This window comes from Ochotona princeps, chromosome 33 (assembly GCF_030435755.1).
Source record: "Ochotona princeps isolate mOchPri1 chromosome 33, mOchPri1.hap1, whole genome shotgun sequence".
In the NCBI taxonomy this organism is placed as follows: Eukaryota; Metazoa; Chordata; class Mammalia; order Lagomorpha; family Ochotonidae; genus Ochotona; species Ochotona princeps.
The window spans coordinates 3,363,818-3,387,941 of NC_080864.1; the positions used below are offsets into that span (position 1 = coordinate 3,363,818).

At 61.0% G+C, this 24,124-nt stretch overlaps 2 protein-coding genes across 4 annotated transcripts in view; one reads left to right on the plus strand and one right to left on the minus strand.

Annotated features, from left to right (window-relative positions):
- Positions 1 to 24,124, plus strand: part of SAFB2 (scaffold attachment factor B2) — a 95,960-nt gene that overhangs the window by 51,404 nt on the left and 20,432 nt on the right. Inside the window, exon 2 of one of the 2 annotated variants that reach the window (XM_058657799.1) lies at positions 23,840 to 24,121. In XM_058657799.1, the coding sequence (XP_058513782.1) occupies positions 23,933 to 24,121 (189 nt within the window). In that variant the 5' untranslated portion in view covers positions 23,840 to 23,932. Of the gene's footprint in view, positions 1 to 23,837; positions 24,122 to 24,124 lie in introns of those variants that run through there. The other variant, XM_058657798.1, reaches the window with a different exon arrangement.
- On the minus strand, positions 594 to 23,449 carry SAFB (scaffold attachment factor B). 2 transcript variants are annotated; one of them, XM_004595609.2, is made up of 21 exons: positions 23,083 to 23,449; positions 20,864 to 20,948; positions 14,505 to 14,569; positions 14,167 to 14,355; positions 11,833 to 11,895; positions 10,600 to 10,627; positions 9,111 to 9,669; positions 8,621 to 8,670; positions 7,683 to 7,777; positions 6,552 to 6,701; positions 6,385 to 6,467; positions 6,105 to 6,244; positions 5,924 to 6,012; positions 5,412 to 5,518; positions 4,210 to 4,500; positions 3,537 to 3,674; positions 3,302 to 3,344; positions 1,262 to 1,377; positions 1,004 to 1,104; positions 854 to 920; positions 594 to 731 (listed from the first exon to the last, which is right to left on the minus strand). In XM_004595609.2, exons 1-21 carry the CDS (start codon positions 23,269 to 23,271, stop codon positions 602 to 604), a joined length of 2,778 nt encoding a protein of 925 aa, XP_004595666.2. In that variant the 5' UTR covers positions 23,272 to 23,449; the 3' UTR covers positions 594 to 601. The 2 variants fall into 2 exon arrangements, with proteins under 2 accessions (XP_004595666.2, XP_036353982.2); XM_036498089.2 differs by having other exon boundaries at positions 1,004 to 1,110.

Sequence of the window (24,124 nt, forward strand, 5' to 3'; positions counted from 1 at the left end):
CCCGGCCCCACATGGCATGACCCTGGCAGGGTTGGTTTCACAGCTTGGGAACACTGGAGTCCTGTGACGTGGCGAGTCGTGCACAGCCTGGGGACGGCAGACGCACGGGCAGGGGTCCCAGGTGATGCAAAGCCGCCTGCTCGTCCCTCACGCTGGCCATCACAGGTCCTCCAGCCAGACCCCTGAGCCCTACTGGCTTCAGGCCCCGTGGGCAGTGCTTCTAGAAGCTCCTGAGGAGTCAGGGCTCAACCACACAGAGCACAACTTAGTCTAGTAAACTTATTAGAAAGGAGTCACACAGAGAAAAAGATCTTTCACCAACCTGAGGCTGTGTCCAGGCCTCCCCGGGCACAGGACTGAGCTGGCGGACAGCCACGCGGATGCCAGCGCGACAGGAGAGGGCTCTCCTCGCTGTGCCACACAGGCAGAAAATTCACAAAATGACACTTTAAAGTGTATGAACAGAAACACGTTTATTACAAAAAACGAGAACAAAAACAGGAAACAAATTCACATTGTATTTAGCTAGAATGTGGCAGCAGATAAAAAAATGATTTGTACAAGGTTTGTGGTAACTCCCAGGGCCCTCTGAGCCGGGGGCTCAGTAGCGGCGGGTGAAGCGGGCGTCGCTGGGACGGCTCCCCCGGCTCTGTCCTCCGAAGCCACCTTGCATGCCACCGCGCGGGATCACGTGGCCGCGGGAGGCCCCACCAGGCGCAAAGCTGCCCCGCCTGCAACAGACAGAGGCCTCGGTTTGTGGAGTTCCCTGCTGCCTGGCAGGGTCCCCAGTGACCCCGCCACCCACGGGGGCTGAGCAGGAGGGAGGCATGGGAGGCGTGGGCAGGCCCCTTACCCTGACAGGCCTCCCCGGCTCATCACGTGGCCTGGCCCCGAGTGGCCCGACATGCTTCTCTCTCCACCTGGGATACAGGACATGCTGTGCCTGGAGCCCTGGGCACGGGGCCCCCTGCCACCCGGGTCCCAGCAGGAGATGCTCCCCTACCTTGCCACCGCTTGTGATCCCGGTCCACCATGCCACCGTCGGGGGCACCCTGCCATGCCCGCTCATCCTCCAGCCGCCGGCTGTGGTCCCCCCACTCACGTCTGCCCCTTGGAAAGAGACATCTCTGATTTGGGCTGCCCAGGCTCCGGCTTCCAGGATGAGGTGTGCCTCACCCCTCCGCGCAGGGGTGCAGGGGTGGGCTTTGGGGCCTGGGTGCTCACTGCGTACCAGCTGACGTGGGAGGTGGGGGACACAAACCTTGGGGGCGGGGGCAGTCCCCGGCCCTCGCTCATCCTCTTGTCTGAGCCGTAGCCCCAGCCGTCACGGGAGTCTCGGCCGTGGCGCTCGGGTCCTCCGTGGCGCTCGGGGTAATGCTGCACAGGAAAGAACCAGAAGGGAAGGTCAGGAAACAGGCCCAGGCCCGGAGCCTCCCAGGGAAGCTGGCGGCCACAGGGGCTGCCCCTGGGCAGGAGGGGGGCAGGCAGGACACCAACAATAGCAAGTGCAAGGCGGGCCCAGGGGTCCGGGTGCGCACTCTCTGGCAGCCTCTGGGAGAGCCGCCCCGTGGCTCCAGCTCCCTGCTCAGGAGCAAGATGGCTCCAGTGCTTAGCCCTGTGTCTACAGAGCCGACCTGCATGCAGCTCCTGGCTCCTGGCCCTGACTGTGGCAACCATTGAAGGAACCCCAGCTTATACACCTCGACCTTGTACTAGTGTTTCTGACAAGGACACGGCTACATACACGTCGCGGCCCCTTGTCCCTGAGCGGGATGCCACGGATGGCATGATCTCCATGAGCTACACAGGAGTAAACCACCACGGTGTGACTTCATCGTGCCCTTTTTGGGATCTCAGTCCCCAGGGCCCCTCCAAAGCCTGGTGCTCCTGTTAAGTTTGGCGCAGGACAGCTGCAGAGTCCTGTCCACTAGGCCAACCACCCACTCCCTGCTCCGAGTCCTGGCTTCTGTAAGCTGTGTGGCCAGCAGGCTGTGGGTTCTTGAGCCTGTCCCACCTGCTGTCTGAAGCAGCTGCCACCCAATGCCCAGTTTTGCACGGTGAAGGTAAATGTTTACCCCGAGGTTGTCTGTGCAGGGGGGAGACGGCTCTACCCTGACTCTCATGGGGGCCACGACCCTTGGGGCTGTTGTTTCACAAGCCGACACAGGTGAACAGCGCCAGAGCGGCCCCTCTGCACACTCCACTGTCTCGTCAATCTGCATTCATGTGCCCAGAGCACACAGCACCACAAGCCTGCAATCTCCCCTGGTGACCCCTCTCCAAGACCTGCGCATGATGACGGGCGTCCGGCAAGGCAGAGCTCATGCCTGTCACGCTGCGTCTCGGCCTTCGGCTCAGCGCCCACACGGGGTGGGGACGCGTGGCAAGGCTTGCCTCTCAGGACCAGCCTCCCTCCCTGTCACTTCAGACCTGCCCGGCCGCCTCCTCTCCAACCCACACTAGGTTCACCAGGTCCCGAAGGACGGCTTGGGTCCAATGTCGGCGTTGGTCACTGGGGCCAGTGTGCCACCCCTCCCGGGCAGCAAGGAAAGGCAGCTGGCACCTGAGAGCCCAGGTGTGACATGGCACACATCACGCCCTCCTGCCCTGGTGCACGTGGGCAGAGGCTCCCTGGGGCCTGTCCTCCCCAACTCTGGCTCTGCAGCCTGGACATTCACTACTGGCTGCCCTCCCCTGCCTGCAGAAACCTCATCCAGGCTGGCGCTCCACGGCACTGCATCTCAATCACTCCCTAAGCAGGGACCAAGGCTCCCTCAGGTTCTCCTGGGAGAGCTGAAGGGCTGTCCCCTCAGCGACACTAAGGAAGCGAGGCAGGTGGGCGTAAGGTTCAAAAGCGAGCCACATGCAGGAGTCAAGAAAAGCTGGCAGGGAAGAGGAGGGACCTGCAGGGTGTCAGCAAACACCACAGGCATGGCCCTGCCGGGACAGCCTGAACCCCAGTGGATGCAGGGGCAGGGAGACCGAGCTTCGTGCCAATTCTGCAATCGGGCCTCCTGGCCCGAGCGCCCTCACTTTCTGTTGTGCAAACAGAGGGCGGCTACGGCAGGCCTGGGCGGGGGACACAGCTACACAGCAGCACTACAGACACGCGTGGTCACTCACATGGCCCGCGGAGCCCCAGGCAAGGGGACCGAGAACTCTAGGGCGAGTCTGGATGGAAGGCCAAGACACACACACCCAGCTACATCCCTCCGGCAGAGGGGTGCTGCACGCCCCACCTCGCGAGGCGGGACGAGGGGCGCGCTGTAGCGAAGGCAGCAGAGCCGTGGCCCCGACTCACCTGGCCTTCTCGTTCTCCCATCATGGATCGCGAACCTTCTCTCCTGAAAAAGGGAGTTCAAATCAAACCACCGCAGAGAGCAGTGCCAGCAGAGGCCGACGCCGTAGGCGTTGCCTGGCGCGAGGCCGGGGATGCGTGGCTGGCCCCACATGCGGCTGAAGTGGGTAGAGCGCGCCCAGGGCTGCTCCCAGTCAGAGATGGCCCCGGCCCCGGCGCACGCAGGGCCCCCACATACCTGTCCACCGAGTGGTTGGGGTAGCGGCCCCGGTCCCTGTGGTCAAAGTCATGGAAACGGTCCTGCCGGTTGAAGTCTGAGTGGTAGCGCTCGTCCAGCGCAGCCCGTTTGGCTTCCGGCCAGTAGGTGTCGTCACGCCTGCGTGGGGACAAAGAACACACGATGCGTCCCTTGGAGGCAGCAGCAGATGGCCCGGCCCGCGCCCAGGGCTCCTGGTCTGTGCTCTATCGGTCCCACCCGGGCAGAAGGGCCCTGGCTTTCCCAGGACAGCAGGGGCCCGCGGCACACAACTGGGCAGCAGCACACAACTGGGCTGCCTCAACAGAGCACCACGGTGGACCCGGAAGGCACTGGGCCCCACAGCAGCATGCCTGCTAAGCTATACAGCAAAGGGAAGGCAAGCAGGATCCAGGCCAGCCGCAAGCATGCTGGCCGAGTCCCCCAGTTTTAGACGGTCAGGCCTGGCTGTCTTGGTCTTTTCTGTTGTCAATATGTTCTAGAACATCAAGCTGGCCCTGGCCCGGATAGGGCCCTAGGAGGTGCCTGGTGGCCTCTGGCTGCCTGCTCACAGAGCCCGAGAGCCCACTAGCTGCGGGGGACCCAAGCCCATCTTCACTAAGCTCAGCCCATGCTCAGCTCCCCACCGAAGCAGAGACCTCTGAGGCCCACACACCTGCCGTCCAGGTCGTAGGGCCGCCGCCCGGCCGGCCTTCGCTCCTGCTCGTAGCGCAGCTCCTGCTGCCGCCGCAGCTCCTCCCGCTCCCGGTGGATGCGCTCCTGCTCACGCCGGCGCTCCTGTTCCACGTGCATGCGCTCGCGCTCCAGCCGCTCCCGCTCCATGCGCTCCCGCTCCAGCCGGTGCCGGTGGAAGGCCAGCCGCTCGCGGGCGAACTCGAGCCGCTCGCGCTCCTCGCGCTCCCACTGAGCCTGCAGGCGCTGCTCCCGCTCACTGCGCTCGCGCTCCCTGTGGAGGGACAGCAGCCGTGGAGGCAGCGCAGCGGCCGCCCAGGCGGGATCACAGGGGCAGACCCAGCATGGGGGACCCTGTCCTGGACCACCACCCTTCCCTGGGGGGGCAGCCAGAACCGCTGCCTCCCAAGCCCCCGCAGGAGGCGAGCACCTGCTCCCAGTTGGGCCAACGCTGGCAGACAGAGCAGGGTGGGAGTTCACGTGCAGGAGTCGCTGGGCCGTGACCTGGACCCCAGCCTCCCGGACACGGCAGCCAGCTAAGACAGAGCCTGCTTCTGGAACGCCACAATTGGCCTCCGGGTGTCTGACAACGGGCACTTCAACCGAGGGCTGGCGCAGGACGCTGTGCAGGGTGGCTGTCACAGCACGGCTGACACCTTGGATCCCATGTCAGCATGTCTTCAGACACAAGTATTCACACCCACGGATACGTGTGAGGCTGCCTCACTTCACACCAGTAGGTGTGGCCTCCTTGCATGGAGTGCCCTGCACCCTACCCCAGCATGCCCACAGGATGCCACGGAACAAGCACCCACTGTGCTTCCCAGACAATGACAGTGCTGGAAGAAAAAGGGCGCACCCCGACGGCGCGTCTGCTTCCCCAATTTGTGCCTGGGTGCGAGTGAATGTTCTCACACCCTGGCTGAGCTCTCTGGGACCTGCTGTCACGGCTTCTATTCCCACCTGTGTGGTTTTCCAGAGTGCAGAAGTTCAATTCCTTCAACTTCCTGAACAGCTCCCTTTAGGGCTGCAGAAGCTCTCCCTCGGGGCGGCTGCCCAGCTGGCTGCACTCTGGCAGGACATGAGCGAGGGGAGGCTGCCCAAGCCGCCCATCACTTCCCGAGGCCCTGGGCATCTCCTTGCCCAGCTCGGCTGTGAGGTTTGGGTTTGCTTTGTGAAACTCACCTGCGGGACTCTGAGTCCCTGGACTTGCGAGACTCCTTGACCTTGTCGAAGGACACGGTGGACCGCTTCTCCCTGCTGGCTGACTTGCGGTCTTGGCTTTTGGAGGCCTAGTTCACAAAAATACAACATCAGGGAGGCAGGGACAAGGGAACACCCTCAGCCGTGTCTGTGCAGCGAGCCAGTGTGGAGACCGGAACTGCCCGGCGAGAGGCTCCCTGCTTGGCTCGTCCTGCGTGGGACACGCTTTCCCCAACACGCCAGGCAGCACCAACGTGGCCTGCACACGCAGCCCAAGTGCTCAGCCCTGGCTCCCCGAGTGGGCCAGGCACCTAAAGCCAAACCCAGGGACCCCAAGGTTGCTCCCTGCTCCTATAGTGTGCTTGCGCTGCCCCCCACCCCAAGTACAAGCTTCCCACATATTTGGACAGGTGCAAAGCCTGGCTGCTGTGGCAGCGAGCAGCGCCCTGGTGGCAGAGGGAGGAGAGCCGGGGGCCTCGGGCCAGGCCACTCACTCGCTCTTTGGACGCTGACATCTTGACGCTGATCACGGGCACTCCTTTCGACTTGTCCATGACCACAGTTCGCTCGGTGCCGCGGCTCCCTAGGGGACAAGGGCCCAGGCACGATGAGAACCAACACCCAAACAGCAACGCAACCAGCCCGCTCGGATCTCGATGCCACAAAGGGAGTTACCTGACTTGGCAGCCCGGGATGGGTCCGAGGGCCCCGGCTTCTGCTCGTCTGGGTCCTTACTCTTGTCGCCAGGCCCATCCTCACTCCTGCGGGCCTCCTCCTTCCTGTCGGCTTTCTCGTCCCTCCGCACATTGGCAGCCCTGCAGGCAGAGGGGGCGTCTAGGGCAGCTGGCCAGCCCCTGGCCGCACAGTGGGTGCCAATGCCTGCTGAGGACACCCCACTGCCCAGGCGGCTCAAGCCTTCCCGCCCAGGTTGCGGCCAGGCGGGGCCCAGAGCTACCTGTCACTGTTGCTCGACTTCTCCTTCTTCCCCTCACTGTCCCTTTTGTCAGAGGTTTTCTTCCCAGTGGGTTCATTTTTGGCCTGCAACACCCAGGCACGGCAGGCATTAGCACATGAGCGTATCCCGAGACAGCAATCCTGAGCCAAGAGCCCACGGGCACGCACCTTCTCCACGGAGATCATCTTCCCATGAAGCTCTGTTTTGTGCAGGTGGTTGACACACTTGGTCGCCTCCTCTGCTGTGGACATAGTGACAAATCCGTAGCAGCGGGCTCCAGGACTCCGGGCATTTGTCACCACCTTGGCGCCCACCACCTAAAGGCAGGCAGGTACCATGACTTGAACTCGAAGTCCCACACCTGCTCCCGCAACACAGCCCCAGGGTTCCAGGAGCTGAGCCACTGGGGAGGCAGGGAAGAGGGCACAGCTTTGCCCAGCCCCAGCCCAAGGACATGTGGCAGGGGCAGGCCCTGGCAGGACAAGGCTGTCTCCGCACTCCTACAAGCACCCCATGGCACGTCGGCTCTGCCAGAGGGACCCGGCTGCAGTGCGGAGGAGCAGAGCGAAGGGAAGGAAGAGCCATGGTTCTGCCGTGCGCCTGCACGCAGCTGAGAGCTGGTGAGGTGTCCTCTACAGGCGAGCTCTCAGGATGCTGCGGGAAGTGAGTGGCTCGGCTCGGCCTCCTGGCCGAGGAGCACCTGCCTGTGGCGGCAGAGGCCACCTGGCTCACTGTGTCCTCATCAACCGAAGGTGCACCCAAGACATCACAGGCTGAGCAGCAACACTGCCCCGTGGGGCATGGCGAGCACCCCAGCCAGGGTCCCCACAGGGAGAGGCACGGCGCACCTAGCACCCCTCCGTGCTGCTGCAGCCCAGGGGCTGGTAGCTACGGCTCAGGGTCTCCTCCCGTGAGCCCCGGACATCAGTAAAGAGGGCAGACACAGAGCGGGTGGTCTGCTCTTCCAGAGGCTGATTCGGGGGGACCACCAGGTGTCGCAGACGAGAAGGGTCCGGAGGCGGCCTCCGTGTGGAGCCCAAGACGCCCCTCTGAGGGGAAGGAGAGGCAAGCTCGAGGGGCAGGAATGCCCACGGCCAAGATTATCTGGGCCATCAGCTGCCCCCGCTTTGACACTAGCAGCTGTCCTGGCCGCAGTGCCTAAGACATGGGACTGGAGGCACACAAAGTCGCGGGGCAGGCGACCCACAGTGGACGTGGGCCTGGGAGCAGCCCCACAGTGGCAGCAGGGGGCGCTAGGACCCCCACAGGTGGGCACAGGCCTGGCTTGTGGTGCTCACCTTCCCGTACTTGCTGAAGAGGTTCTTCAGGTCTGTAGCTCTGGTCGTAGACGACAGCCCGCTAACCCAGAAATTCCGGCCACAACTGCTGCGACCTGTGGCATAAGAGTTCTCCATCAAAAACAACCCCCAAGGGCCCGGCGGCGTGGCCTAGCAGCTAAAGTCCTCGCCTTGAATGGCCCGGATCCCATATGGACGCCGGTTCTAATCCCGGCTGATCCACTTCCCATCCAGCCCCCTGCTTGTGGCCTGGGAAAGCAGTCGAAGACGGCCCAATGCCTTGGGACCCTGCACCCGTGTGGGAGACCCGGAAGAGGTTCCTGGTTCCCGGCTTCAGATCGGCGTGCACCAGCTGTTGCGGCTCACTTGGGGAGTGAATCATCGGACGGAAGATCTTCCTCTCTGTCTCTCCTCCTCTCTGTATATCTGACTTTGTAATAAACTGAATAAAACTTTATAAAACAAAAACAAAAACAACCCCCGAAAGTCACGAACCAAGACGCCCATCCCCAAAGCAGACACGTCCCCACTTGTCCCCAACTCAGCTGGCGGGGGGCGAGGTCCGGTCACTGCCTTCAGCAGAACTCTGCCAGATGACTTGGCCAGACACACGGCTGGCAGCTCAAGTCAGGGCTGGCAGGGCCACAGTTGGCATCCTGGGACGCCATGCAATCGGGCAGCTAGCCCGCAGGAGGGGACGGTGGCCGTGGCTACTTCTTGCTACTCATCGGTACGTCTGCTGCCTGTTTCTAGAACGCAGTTCTGGTAATGGCTCATGGAACCAATGAACCGCAAACACGGAGCGGCAGGGGCCGGCACCCAAGCAGCGCCCAAACTCAGAGGTCCCGATCTGCTCCAAGGGCTCAGGCCCCGGACACAGGGGGTGACAGTCGCAGCATGCGATCCCAGAGGGGCCCTGCCAGCCCGCGGCGACCTACCCTTCTCCTCTCTGGACAGCCGCTTCGTTTCCGAGTCCTCGTGCACAGAGCTAGAGAGAATAGGCAGCGTCAGGCCGGACGCAGCAGCACACGGGAGGCCAACTCAAAGGCACCAAGCGTGTGCTGAGGTCGCATACCTACCCGCAATTTAGTTCTGAAAAAACACCCCGACAAACTGGTATTGCAAATCTGACCTAACCATAAGATTTCAGACCCACAGGAGTTAATTAATTCTGCTGGGCAAAAGATAATTAGGAAGAATTAAAGAAAACAACCATGATAGGTTGAGAAAAGAAAACAAACAAACAAACAAAAAAAGATTATATAATCAAGTGTAAAATAAATAAAGAAATCAAACATTCTTTAGAGGTGGACTAGGGCCTCGGCAGCCTGGCAGACCGGCCAATCGCAGACAAAACAGCTTAGGCGTGGCATTAATGACCCATGAAAAGGAGATAGCGTCTTGGTCTAAAACTGAGAAACAACAAACCTCATGTTCTGATCAGCGCCCTCACTGGTTGAGGACTCGTTAGGAGCCGGAGGGACTTCATTACAAGCTTCAAAAGCAAACTTCTTCACGTCTTCTTTGCTATCTCTGGGCTCTGGGCTTGGGGCTTCCGTGGGCGCCTCCGCGACCTCCTGGCTAGAGGGCTCCGCGGGCTCGGCGGCCGCCGCGCTACTCTGCCCAACTGGCTTCGCTAGCCCTACAGGCTCACAGTCCGTCCTGGCGCCTCCTCCGCCTGTCTGCTCCACGGGCTCCCTCCCCGCGGCTAACCGGGGCTCTGCCTCGCTCCACTGAGCTCGTGTTGACTCGCTGGCCAAATCTAAATCTCCCTCTTCCTCCTCCTCCTCCTCCAATGCCTCCTCCTCCTCCTCCGGATGAGCATGAGCATGAGCGCTGTCAAAAAGGTCCTCTTCCTCCGCAAGCTTCCTGTCTGGCCCCACGCTACTTGTTTCCTGTGCAAATGGCTGCTCCAGCTCGGAACCTTCTTCTTTTACTGGCTCAGATTTACAAGTTTCCCCCAAAATGTCGAGTATTTTCTCATTTTCTACGGATTTAACAGGAATAGAATGGCACAAGGTTTAATTACCAGGGAAATAAAGCAATCACAAATGCGGCACGGGCACGGCGGCCACGCTCACACGCAGAGAACCGCTAGCTACACAGAGATTGGAAAACCCGCGGGACACACGGTTACGCTGCTGCGCTCCTAGCTGCGCTCCGACCGACTGCTAGCTCAAGCCTCTACGCTACATGGAAGACAAAAGGATCCCAGAGACTTAACCCCCAAAACCTTCTGGCTGATTCTTGGCAGTCTTCATTCTGTCGCCGAGTACATATATATGACTCTTCCACATTGAGCTTCCGAAGAGCAAGTCGCTGAACTGAGTGCCACGCCGTGACTGATCGGCTCCTTTCCACATGCTTTGCGTTTCTTTAGTGACAGGAGTCGGACGTGAGAGCGAAAATCTCTTCTCCGGGCGCTGGGATGCCACGGTCCAGAAGGCAAGCGGGCTCTGTTTGCGAGTGTCGCGAGGCAGCTCTCTCTCTTCTGGAATCCAGTCAGGGCTCAGAGATGGAACACGTGTCCCCCTAGCACTGCCTGCACTGCCTGCACCAAACACCACACAGCTCGGGTCCTGCCCGATATCACAAGATCTGTTTTGTGGGCCGCCGCGAGGACCAACTCTGAGGAGGCATGCACGCTCTTTCCGCTCCAAGCCTGCCCTGCACCCAAAGGCGCCAGGCGCGTCCCCTCACCAGTGCGCGTGTGCAGCCGTGAGGCACCACTGCCACAGATCTTGTGATATGGTGGGTTTCCAATCTCTATGCTCCTGGTATGCTCTGGGCCGGCAGCCCTTAGAACAAGGTACACTACAGTTAAGGCAACTTGCAAAATCAAAGGATTCAAATTAGAGAAGGTGGAAAACTAGAATGGTTCCAAACCCCCGCTGCTAAGTTTTTCGTTTAACAGTACCTGGCTCCAGGGATGGCTCTTCAATTTCCTGCAACAAAATAACATGAATGAGATGGTGCCTGAGGGATGGCGCCGGCCCTGAACCACCCGAACCACGGGATCCAGCCGGAAGGGAACGGCCAAGGCACCAACCCGGGCACCCACCCACCCCACCCCGGGCCACATGTGCTCCTGGCCAGGGGCCTGGGGAGCTGACGCTGCTCCTCCGGAGAACACGGCTGGTATCTGGGCACATCCGTGAACAGTGCCCAGCGCCGGCCATTGCCTCTCATCCCCGCCCCACCCGCTGGCCCCTTGCTGCTGCAGTGCAGGCTCCCTGGCTCTTGGGAGGCGCTGGCCCTTTCCCTGCTTCCTGTCCTGCCCTTGGCTGTGACCCAGGCCATCTCCCACCTTCCCCACAGCCCACCCTGCTGGGAATGAAGCCGGGCCATGGCCGCCCCAACAAGGCTTCTCGGAGTCCTTCTCTGGTTGCCTCTGGGAAGGGCGTTGGGTGGACTGCTCTAACCAGGATGCCGCGGCCCAGAACGGCCCTCAGGAGGATGAGAGGCCAGCAGGGGGTCCTGGGCTTCGGGGTGCCTGCAGTCTGCCCTTTGCCCAGCTTTTTCCCTGGCGGCAGCACAGGGGAAATTAAAAGGAAGAATGGGGGGACAGGGCAGGCTGACACAGCAACCCCCATGTTCACCCCCTCACAGAACATGTCCTGAAGGCAACGCATCTCACCCGCTTCCTTCTTGCAGTGCGGCAGGAAGAGAAGACCCACAGTTACGAAAGCAAACCTAAGTTAGTTCCCCTCGACGTCCTACTTACACACAGGCTGAACAAGAGCCAGGCTGACAGAGGGCTCACGAGAGATCGGGCAGTGTCTGTGGGAACAACGCCCAGGGCCGCCCTGTGCCTGCGTGCCCGGTGCTGCTCTGCCCACGCCGCCCGTCCTGTGCCCTGGGCAGGGGCACCCCTCCTAGCCATGTGACAGCCTGTGCGGGGCGGCCACCACGAAGGATGCTGCCCTGCCCGTGCGGTGGCCTGAGCGAGAACGCCAGCCACACGGAGAGTTGAGAGGTCATCCTTGGGGACGGAGGAAGGTGAGAACGCATGCCCTGCCGACGGAGACCCCAACGAGGTGACCAACCTCACAGTGGGTGCGATGCCCAGCTGCTGCAAAAGGCCCGGATCAGCTGTTTACCCACGCCGGCCTAAACTTTGATGCCAACATTGAGACACAAAACCATTTACCTGTAATATAGTGAAGTCAGACGATGACGTATCCACATTGTTTACAACCTCCTTGTCCTCCACCTGCAACACAAGGGCAGACCTGGTCCGCACGGCGACACGAGGCGACCCCGCGTACCTTTGTGTGCTGCAAGGCCGCCAGCCTGGGCAGTCCCGTGTGGCATCCCTTCCAGCGGGTTGCAGACACGCTAGCAGCCCTGGCGCGGGACAATTCCACCACGCCGCCTGCACAGGGCCACCTTCAGCGGGGCTAGGACGCCTCCTGCCCACAGGGAGCCCGGTGTACAGAAGGAACAGAGGCGCTCTCTGGGCTCACTGCGGCGCTGCATGTGGGCACTGCTGTTCCAGGAACTTCTAACTGGCCAGTGAGCCCTCAGCCCAAGCCACGGTGCCCCAAGGCCGGGACTGTGGTCCAGACTGCAAACAGCACCCTGGAATCTGTGCCGTGGCATCAACCCCAAAGCCACGTGTGTGGAAAGGGCCGGCCCAGCCCAAGCCAGCCTGGCAGGCCGCACACTCCTCTCTCCCAGGCCAACTCTGCCCAGCCAGGCAAAGGGCTCCCCAGACACAGAAAGGGGTCCCGGTGCTTGGTGGCTCCCAAGATTTGGGGTCGCCTGCTATTGAACCCTGTAAACCGAGCAGATTTTCAGAGCAGACTTTTTCCACTGTCTTACAGTGAGTATAGTTTACTGTCAGCTTCCCTGAACTAAGATCGACTCACCAAGAAGGTCAAATAGTACAAAAACCACCACCACCACCCTTACTCCTTCCACCCCTCCTGGGACATCTGGGGCAACTGTGCCACGCCTGCAACCATCCTTGGAGCTGGCTTTTGTCCAATCAGCCCTTTCAAGTTCATCTCTGTTCAACACCAGAGTGCTGGCTGGGAGGTCCCTAACTCCACAGGGCCTGCTCACGCTGGGCGTGACTCCAGGCAGGCTGCATGACTCTAGGCCGGGGCCAGGCGAGTTCCTGCAGGCAGGAACTAGGGAGGATTTCCAGCTAGGAAGCCACCACAGGCAGCAGACAAGCTTGCCTGCCAACCACGGGCACGGCCAGCTGCTCTATGCACTGTGAGCTCTATGAGCTTCTCCAAGCTGGTCCCTTCTGTAACCCAGAGCGTCAGGCACTTACACAGGGCTTCAGTGTCTGTTCTCGGGGCCAATGGGCGCTGCGGGGGACTGCGCCCCGGGCAGCCATCTCCTGAGCACCCCACAACGCAGTATCTGGGATTTGGCCTCACCAATGCCAACCCCGAGAGGTGTCAGATGTCAGCCACAGTCCATCCAAGGGCCCGTCCCCCACATGGGAGCCCTAGATGCAGCTCTGGCTCCTGGAGCCCTTTGGGGCAGACCAGCAGTTGAAGATCTGCCTCCCTGTTTCTCTGCTGTTCTGCCTTTCAAACCAACAAGGCAGTCAGCCATCTTATTTTCACGAAATGACAACTACTCCACCATTATCTATGCACGTGGAGGAGGTTCCAGGGTTCTGTTACAAGCTGTTATTATACAGGCAGGGAAAAGCAGCAGTCAGAGCCCAGGAGCCAAGCTGGGCGCCCCGCAGCCGGACGCTGCGGCCATTCCTGCCAGGTAAACACGGCTCCGCAGCCCATCCAGGCTGTGCGCTCCGTCTGCGTCCAGCCGTGCCCCCAAGCCCCAGCCCCACTGGAAAAGAGCGGCTGTTCCCACTGAGGACACTCTGGACGAGGTCCAAGATGAGACACAGAAGCACGTGGGGTAAGGGCCCCGCTGAGGGCTGGCACCAGGCACGTGGGCAGGTCCCCACGCCAGGGCTAAGGCACCCCAGGATCAGCACTCGGAGCTACCATAGGTGCCACACAGCTGGTCATCTCCGTGGCCTCCCACTGACCTGGACAGACACGAACCCCCACGTAAATCACATTCCATGGTGACCGCTGCCAAGCCCACGTGGCAGCCCGCACGAGTCAGCGTGAGCCGGTGTAGCTGCCTGCAGTATTTCTCCCCTCCCTGGCCACCCTCCATTGCCTCAGCTGGAGAACAGGCCCACAGGACCTCCGATGACCAACGTCCATGGACCAGGAGCCCTCGTGCCTCGCATCTGCTAGTGGAGCTCCAGGAGCCCGCATGCGACCACCGCACCCCTTCGGCGCCGTCACGGCAGCCAGGTCGCAGGGACACGGGAGCTACTGCCTCCAATGCTAGTGGCCGCCAGCTGGCCTCGGTAAGCCTCTCACCGTGTCACGTGTGTAGAACCCTCTGACCCTGGCACGTGAAGACTGAAGCAGTAACTCTACCAAACGGGCACCTGCCACCCACTGGGACGCTGGTGGCACTGCCCTGGCGAGTTACCTACAGCGGGCTCGGGCAGCAGCTCCGCCTCCGCCAGCTCTCTGCCGTCACACAGGGCCTCCCGGAGGGGGTCGGCGTCGTCCTCCTCCATGCCGTCCGCCACGCTCCCACTGTCGATCTCGGCCTCGTCCAGCACGCTGATGTCCATCATGTCAATGTCCTGCAGGTTCTCCAAGCTGGTCTCCACATCCTCCTGCAGCGGAGGCAAGGACGTCACGGCCCAGCCGGTGGCCACCCTCCCAGGACGTCACGGCCCAGCCGGCATCCATCCTCCAAGAACTTCATGTGACAGCCTCCCGGCGTCCACCCTTCCAAACGACTCAGCGACAGGCCTGCACATACCTGTCCATCCCCAGAATTCTCCTCGAGCCCATTGTCCTCCACTCCCTCATCTTCCGGTTTCCTCCCTGAAGAGACAAGCAGATACTGCATGAGATCAACAAGACGCTCTTTCCCAAAGCCACGAAGGGCCTTCCTGTTCGCAGGACCCTCCCAGGGCAGGCCCCATCTACTGCAGGAGCAGGAGCCCACTCCGTGACGCCAGCCCACAAGCAGGCTACTCTTCAGTTGGGGCCTGTAAAGCACCCTCTCCCACAGACATGACCTAGTGTGTGCAGCACCAACAAGCCGAGCTGAGGGAGCTCCTGCTCCCGCCGACGGTGCCGGCCTGCAGGTGCCGGGGAAGACCATGGCGATGACAGGGGGCTCCACACCGCAGCTCTGCGCAACCTTTTCACTGAACAAGCTACAAACAGCTCGGCATGGATTTTTAAAATGTTTTCTTTTCAGCTGGTTGAAATGCAGACAGAATGAAATGAGAGAGATTCTCCACCCGCCAATTCCCTCCTCAAATGCCCAGTTGAGGCCAAGACTGGGCACTCCCTCCATGCCTCGCTGTGGCTGAGAGGGGCCACCACCTGCCGCCCCCCGGGCTGAGGGGCAGGGCAATGAGCGCAGGAGCCAGGCGGGCGGCAGGGACTGGGGCTCCAGCAGGACTGTTCCGTCGGCCCCGCCACGTTCTTCCGCAGCCAGCAATCTAACCAGCGCCCTGCTAGGTCTTCTTCCCCACAATTCCCTGCCACTTTCAGACTCTGGAAACAGAAAGAGGACCTGCAGCAACCACAAGTGTGTGCACTGTGTATGAATATTTATTTTTATTGGAAAGTCAGATATAAAGAGAGAAGGAGAGACAAAGAGGAAGATCTTCTGTCGGATGGTTCACTCCCTAAGTGGCTAAAACAGCCAGAGCTGAGCCGATCCGAAGCCAGGAGCCAGGAGCCTCTTCTAGGTCTCCCCTGTGAGTGCAGCGTCCCAAGGCTTTGGGCCGTCCTCAACTGCTTTCCCAGGCCACAAGCAGGGAGCTGGATGGGAAGCAGGGTTGCCTGCATTTTTAAAGACTTAGTTCACTCCTCCCCAACAGCCAAGCTGAGTTGATCCAAAGCCAGCAGCCAGGAGCTCCCACGCAGGTGCAGGGCCCAAGGACCTGAGCCGTTCTCAGAGGCCATGAGCAGGGAGTTGGATCAGCAGTGGAGCAACCGGCACGAGCCTGTGAGCCACCGTGCCGGTCAGCCAGGACACTGCCAGGAGCTGCAGAAGAGGCGGTGCGGCCAGGATGCCAACAGGTCACAGCATGCTGGTGCTGCCAGCAGTGGCTGGACTGGCCAGGCCACCTTCAACTGCCAACCTGCTTCCATCTGCTGCTTCACTCCCAAGTGACTGCAATGGCCAAAGCTGAACTCATCTGGGGCCAGGAGCCTCTTCCGGATCTCCCAGGCGGGGGCAGGGTCCCACTGCTTTCCCAGGCCACAGGCAGGGAGCTGGACGGGAAGTGGAGCAGCTGGGACAGGAACCAGCATCCATGTGGATCCTGATACTTGCGAGGTGAGAACTCAGCCCCCGAGACAGCGCGTCGGATCAAAAACAAACAAAAACCCCAAACCTTACTGATTTGAAAGAGAAGCATTTCAGAGAGAGAGAGAGAGAGAGAGAGAGAGAGAGAGAGAGAGAGAGAGAGAGAGAGAGAGACTGACTCTTTCACCCATTGTGTCACGCCCCGGATGATCAGAATAGACAAGCAGGCTAGCAGGAAGCCAGGAGCTTTTCGGGGTCTCCCCAAGGAACGCCAGGGCCCAAGCACTTGAACCAACTTCTGCTGCTTTCCCGGCTGTGTGGGCAGGCAGGCGGGTCAGAAGTGGACAGCTGGGCCTCGCACTGGTGCCTGCACGATGCCGGGCGGCCAGCTGAGCCCCAGGCTGCCGGCCCCACTGGGGGACAGGAAGTGTGCTCACTGCCGTCTGTTCCGCGCCAGAGGGTCTCCTGCTGTCATGCTGTTTCTTCATGTTGGTGCTACCTTCTCTCGGGAGCCTTACAATTTCCAAGTAGCTTAGCACATTTTCCTCCATACCTGTGTTTCTGTCTCACTTTAGGTCTTCCCAGCAGGGAACAGAGGAAGAAGGCAACGAGAAGTCACCACTGCCACACAAAACACAACACAGCAAGATAAAACCGGCAGGGCTCTGGTGGCACCCTGCAGACGCGGGCGGGGTACCGGGCTCCCACAGAGGGAACTCCCTGACGCAGCCCACCCACCTCAGCTAGGCGCGGGACCCTGCTGACAGCTGGAGACCTGGACCCGTTCCGGCCCCCAGCCGCGGCTCCCACCAACATCTGGGGAGTGAACCAGCAGAGGGAGCTCGCTCTTCCGCATTAAAGCAGAAACAGAGAAGAAAATCCTTACATGGCATTCAAGCATCCCGGAAGGGAGAAGACCTGAGGGTGAACGGGCTACTACGCAGTCTCCAGGTCTCCCCTGGCTGAGACGGCGAGGTGCTGCTCCCCCTAGTGGGGGGCTCGGGAGGCCAGCCCCTGCCGCTGGCTGAGACAGGGAGGAAGCATCAACTGGATCCCACAGGGAAGCACGGCAGAACCCAAAATAATGCAGGTCAAGTTGAGAACAAGATAGCAGACAGGGGCGGGGGTCTGCACCTCGCCAGCAGCTCTGTCGGGAAACAGCGCCTGCATCTCCCGTGAGAGACCCAGCAGGGCCAGGCATGCTAGTCTAGTGGCAAAAGGGCTTGCGCTGCACACACCGGGAGCCTATGTGGGCACAGGCTCATATCCCAGTTGCCCCATTTTCCCATCCAGCTCCCTGTTTGTGGCCTGGGAAAGCAGCAGAGGACAGCCCAAAGCCTTGGGACCCTGCACCTGCGTGGGAGACCCGGAAGAGGCTCCTGGCTCCTGGTTTCATATCGGCTCAGCTGCAGTCATTGTGGCTGCTTGGGGAGTGAACCAGTGGACAGAAGACCTTTCTCTCTGTCTCTCCTCCTCTCTGTAAATTTGACTTTCCAACAACAACAAAAACAACAACAACAAAACCTAATAAATCTTTAAAAACAGAGAGAGACCCAACAGGTGAAAGCTCCACGCGATCTTGTAATTTTTTCTTTTTGAGCTTAAACATCAGAAGCAGCAGCTTGAGTTCAACAAGGTCCAAGGTTAGCTGAAGCAGGAGACGGTCTCTCCAGCTGTGGTTACGTAACAGCTGCCCTGGGGAAATGCTTTAGCACTTGGGACTCCGTCAACAGAACGAGGCGCAGGCAGTGGAAGTCTGACCCCGGCGGAGGACATCCAGGAAGGAAGGCCTTACGCCATTCTTGGAACTCTCCTCCAGGGAGCAGCCCAGGATTAGCAAACAGGCGGCTGGCTGCCCAGTCGCCCAGCGCCCCCAACAGGACAGAACAGTCAGGACCTTCCGTGATGACCTCACTGTGGCGCCATCTACTGCAGACAATTAGTTCAGACTACGCTGAACAAGGTCTGATGCGAAACCAGAGGCTACTGCGAAGGATTTTGTCCTTTGAGTAACTCCCCTTGGATGGTGCAAAAGAGACACCATCTCGGGCCTGGTGCTGTAGCCTAGCAGCCAAAGCCCTCACACTGCATGCACTGGGATCCCATATGGGCGCCAGTTCTAATCCTGGCATCCCCACTTCCCACCCAGCTCCCTGCCTGTGCCCTGGGAAAGCAGTGGAGGATGGCCCAAAGCCTTGGGACCCTGCACCTGCGTGGGAGACCAGGAAGAGGCTCCTGGCTCCTGGCTTCAGATCGGCTCAGCTCCAGCCACTGTGGCCACTTGGGGAGTGAACCAGCGGATGAAAGATGTTCCTCTCTGTGAATCTGACTTCCCAATTAAAAAGAAAAAGGAATGAGAATTCTAACATGTAGATAAGAAAAAAAGGAGGATGCCACCTCCAGCATTACCTGGGGTCTTTCCTCCTGCCACTATGGCGGGGAGCCCCTTGCCCCCATTTTCCTAAATAAATCCTGCTTTGCAAACAAGGAACGACAAGATCTTGCTCGACACATTACTGGTGTGAAGCCACCACGAGGGCGTGGACAGCCTTGGGGTAGGCCTGCTAGAACTGCAAAGCCACACGAGCTCGCTCACTCAGCGCCAACTCGGGTACCGTGGTGGGCGAGCTGGGGCACGGGGACCCCGGGGCAAGCTGCTCAGCCCGGCCGGCGCGGCATGCGCAAGCCGGCAGGTACACAGCGCTCTCCATTTCTCTGTAAGTTTAGCTTTCAAGTAAAAATATATAAATCCTTAAAAAAAAAATCTGACAAGGTAGCAAAAAATGATTCAGTGAAATGGGTAGATCTCTGAATAATTCAAACCGAAGAACAGCAAAAGCTAATCTGTAAGCTTCGAGAGAAAGACCAATTACGGCTCGGCAAGGAAGAAAAAACTCCAGACCAAGTCCGAGTAGCCGTAAGGACACCCGCGTTCTGGCCTCGCTCCTGCCGGTGCCGACGGGACCGACAGCCGCACGGCGACTTCCGGACGACAGACACGTGCCACCTTTGCTTCCTGCCACACTCCCATCACATGCAAAATATGCGCTAAAAGAATTAAACACCGAATGCGAAGAAGACTCCATCACGGCTGGAATAACTAACGTCAGGGGGTGCCTTGCGAAACACAACACAAAACCTAGAAGTCACAGGGAACATTTCCCGTAAAATAAAATCCACTCCCCACAAGCTATGTCAGAAGAGCACGGCAGGGCAGCCCTGCAGGCAGAATGCCCCGAAGCTGCCCGGGGAACAGCAGGACTGCGGGGGAACAGCAGGACTGCGGAGGCACAGGGCCCGGCAGGCACCCTGCTGAACACAGCAAGAGGCTGCCTGCCTGCGAGCAATGCACACGAACATGACAAAATCCTGCCACACACCGTGCACCCCTACACAGGTGACATGGCTCACAGCACCCACCCAGCACCCACCCAGCTCACAGCACTCACACAGCACCCACCCAGCTCACAGCACCCACCCAGCACCCACCCAGCTCACAGCACCCACCCAGCACCCACTCAGCTCACAGCACTCACACAGCACCCACCCAGCACCCACCCAGCTCACAGCACTCACACAGCACCCACCCAGCTCACAGCACCCACACAGCACCTACATAGCACCCACACAGGCAGTATCTACCGTCCAACGTTTTGCACACACAAACAAGCGGGGACAACCCGACAGCAGCTATTTTAAAGCAGGATGTTGGCAGGCAGGAAGGAGGCTGGAAGAGGGCACCATATTCTTAGAAATGTCTCCATGAATACCGAATTTGGTAAAAACCAATTAAAATTCAAAAGTAAACGTCGGAGCCCTGCCTGACGTCAGTGCCAGTCGCCAGCAGCCTAGCAGCCCTTCCTCCGCAGACAGCCCTGGCCGCGGTGAACACGGGCCCGCACCTCCCCAGGCAGCTGGCAGGTGCCCAGCGAGCTGCTCCACAACAGCAGTGAGCGTGTGCGGGACAGGCCGTGCAACAGACGGGCAAGCGGCCTCCAACAGCTGCCCCGTTCTTAGTAACAGCTGCCTCCACTGCTGGCCTGACGCGCACCCCCAAAAGCCTTCAGGGCCAGGTCCTGCTCGCTGAGCCACGGCAGGCGCTGCAGGCTGAGCCCCGCGGGTGACTGCCTCCCTCGGCGTATTCTCCAGGACACCACCGCCCCTGGCCCAAAGCTGAGATGGAAGACAACACACCGTGAGCCCAGCACGTGACTCCTCTGCAGGAGGAGGGCCCATGGGGACCCCAGATGCTGTGGCTGACAGGTCTGTTCCTGAACCCCGACCAGGCCCCAGGCCCCACACCTGGCTGGGGTGCCGAGTTAACAGGACCTTCACTTGCCCGGATGACAACACAGCCAGTCTGTGGCTGCCGTCGCTTCTTCCTGCCGTGAGCAGTAGAATGTCACCGCGGGAAGCCACTGAGGACAAAGTTGGGGCCGGGGCGCAGGGCGCAGTCCTGCCAGCACGGAGCCCAGGGTGCAGGGGGCTGAGCACCTGTGCCAGGGACAGCAGCTGTCCTTTAGCAGGCCGTGCCTGCGCAGACGGGGCAGCCAGAGGGCTCAAGCGAAGGCCAGGGGGCCAGAGTGTGAGCCCCAGGCAGCAGCATGGCTGAGGTCAAAGTCCTGAGCGTGCCGTGGAACCGCTTCAGCCAGGCAGCCCTCGGGGGAAGCCACCTGCCGCACGGTGAAGCCACCGAGGCCTCGCTCCCGAATGCGCTCTACCCAAAGGGGCGAACGGTGCGACGAAGGGCAAGTCGCCGCGAGCCCCTGCCCCGGGTGGCATCCCACGCCCCCTGGCCGAGCCCACGGAGGGGAAGCGCCGCTCAGGCCCCCCCCCCGCCCCCGTGGTACCTTTGCTAGACCTCTTGGAAGCCTTCTTATTTCCTTCCGAGGGGATTTCAATCTCGTCCGGATTCCCACCTTCATCCTCGATGGCCTAAAGGCAAAGCAAACAAGTTACCCCCAAAGGTACCCCCAGAGCCGGGCCAGCACCTCCACCTGGCCGCACAGGGCTCCGATGGCTCCAGCAGTTACCGGGCCAGGCTCAGGCAGGCTCAGCCACCACGGAGCTTCCCTTGGCCTCTAGGACACGGGGCTAGTCACCTGGCAAAGCTGGTACTCAGACTATTGCTTAGGCAAAGTAAGCACTGAACACACCATTCCCCATGGCAAAGACTTCAAAAACTGGGCCAGCGCTGCAGCACAGTGGGTAAAACCACTGTCAACGATACCAGCATACCAGGTGGGGGCCATTTCCAGGCCTGGCTGCCCCACTTCCCATCCAGCTCCCTGGGCCAGCGCCCCCACGTGGGAGAGCCCCAGGGAAGCTACTGGTTCCTAAGGCCATTTGGGGAGTGAACGAGCAAATGGACATTACCTCTGCCTTTTGGCCACTGAATCCTTGAAAATGAACTCCAGACAGCGATGCCAACCCCGTGGCAACTCCATTGAGGCCGCCACGGAGGAGCCCCCAGTGCGTGGCGGGCCAGGGACCAGCAGCTACCTGCCTCACTCTAAGTCCCCACGATCACACACAAGGCTGGCTCCAAAGCCACGGCTCTGGGGTGCTAGGTGGCCCGGCTTCTACTGCAAGCCGGCACCGTTCATCCTGCAGACACTGCCCACACTCAGTCAGTGCCTGGCACCCGGCAAACAGTGGCAAACCAGTCCCAAACGGTGATGCTGCCATGCCACCGCCGTGAACACAGTGCCTGGCATCCCTTCCTCTCCTCACTGCAGTAGCCCGTGGGCACATGCTGTGTTTCCTGCAGCAGACAGGCAGCTGCATGGGGAACCCGCATCCTACGCGTGAGCACCTGGATGCACGTGCCAGCTCTGCTTCTCCATGCCCACTGTCTGCTGATGCACCTCCGCCTAGCAGGGCTGAGGGCCCACGTGCCTGGGGCTGGCTCCCAGCTTGCACCTGGCTGCGCAGGTACCTGGGAGTGAACAGGCAAATACGACAGCTCTGTCCCACTGCCTCTCAAACAAGTCAGAATGAAAACACCCCCCCCCCGGAACAGGGCCCGGGCCCTCTGAAACTCCTGGAGCGCCTGACTGCGCAGGCCGGCAGCGTCCTCAGGCGAGCCACCTGACAGGCTCCGGATGCCTCCCCCACCTTCTGCTCTAGACAAAACCAGGAGAAAGGACCCTGACTGCAATCGGGTGGGCATCTCCCTCCCCAAGAAGACAGGAGGAAGGCCACGGGGTCCTGCTCTCACTCGGTCATCTCCCGGGGACCCCAATCCCCCCATCCCTTGGCCAGCCTGCCCCCTCTACCACGTCACCGGGAACCCAAGCTGGAGCTTCCAGGAGGCCCCAAGACACCCCAAAACACCCACACAGCACCCCCTCCCCTGCAGGTGACAACAAAACCCCTGCTGCGAGTGGGGGGGGGGTGACCCGGGAGGCCAGGGCGCAGCAGCTGGCCAAGCTCGCCCAGGGGCTCTAACCACTGCCCAGCAGGTGCAGCTCGGCGGGGGAGGTGGGTTAGAGCCCCAGGGCCTGGCTGGCGCCCCCCAACAAAGCACTTTCTCTTTCTGTCCTCCTCCTTTCTTTTTCTTTTGCAGGAAAAGAACAACAGAAAACCCGACCACCCAAGGAAGCCCACCCTGTGACCGCGGCCCCCCAACCCTCACCACCTCCAAGGCAGAGCTGTCAAACCCCTTTCGTCGGCCTTTTTTTTTGGGGGGGGGGTCCCCCACCTCACCTCACCTCACCCCGTCACCCAGCACCATTAACCCGGATTCCAACCCCAACTCCCCCAGCACCACCCAGCTTTCTGGCACGCTGACCTTGGCCGAGTCCCTTTCTTAACTTGGCCCCGGAAGTGCGATTTCGGGGTGCCCTGGCCAAGCGAGCTCACAGAAGCGGCTTGAGACCCTCTGTCCCTGGGGACCCCGCGCTCCCACATGATTTCTTCCTTGTTCCTTTTCCTTCCTTCCCTCTCCCCCCGTCTCCGCCTCTCCAAACAAGAGACGCCAGAGCAGGCCGCGGCTTTGGGGGATGTTGGTGGTGGGGGGGGTCCCCGACAGCGCCCTCCGGTCCGCCCCCCGCAGCCGCCGCCTCACCTTCTTCAGCCGGTCCATGAGAACGCTCTTGTTGCCGCTCGAATCCAGGTTCCGTTTCCTCAGCTCCGCCCGCAGGTCGATCACCCGCAAGTCGCTCAGGCGACGCGTCTCGGTTTCCGACGACGCGGAACTCAGAGCCGCCGTCCCCGCCGCACTCGAATCTCCCAGGCCCGACAGAGTCTCCGCCATTCCAGGAACCCTGGCTCGGCTGTCCACTTCCCCCACAGAACCGGCCCGGGGCTTGTTTATTTTTTTTTTTTTCTGAGCTCGGCTTCTAGACACAAAATGGCGCCGCCTGAGAGGGAACCGCTCCAGCCGCCCGACGCGCCGGCCTTGTGCGCAGGCGCCGGCGGCGCGCGCCCGACGCGCCCGGTCGCCTCTGCACATGCGTAGTGGAGAGCCTCCAGGAGAGGCGGAGCGGACACTCAGACGCGCGCGGCTTCGAAGAGACATCCCCAGAGCGAGGCCGGCGCGCATGCGTACTGCCGCTTCCGCGCTTGCGCCGTGAGCTGGGGAGGGTGGCAACTGTATGATTGGGCGAGCTGGTTGCTAAGGGGCGGTGCGCGTGCGTGCTGCAGCCTCTGCGCCTGCGCTTTGAGGCGGAGAGGGGCAAGTATGTGGTTGGGCGAGCTGGTTGCTATGGGGTCTGCGCGCATGCGCGGTCGCTAAGAGGGGCGGGAAGAAGAGGAGGCTTTTTTTTTTTTTTTTTTTTTTTTTTTTCTCTCAAGCGACGCCATTTTGTACCCCGAGCCGCCGTCGCCGTCGTTGCGGACGCGGACGCGGCCATTGGCACGGCGCGGGGACGACGATGAGCGGCTGAGCGCAGCTAAGCTGCTGGCTCAGGCGGAGGATGGCGGAGACGCTGACGGAGCCGGGCGATCCCGGGTGTGGCACGGCCGCCGCCGCCGCCGTGTCGGAGAGCGGGACGACGACGCGGCGGCTGAGCGAACTGCGGGTGATCGAGCTGCGAGCGGAGCTGAGGAAGCGGAACCTGGACACGGGCGGCAACAAGAGCGCCCTCATGGAGCGCCTCAAGAAGGTG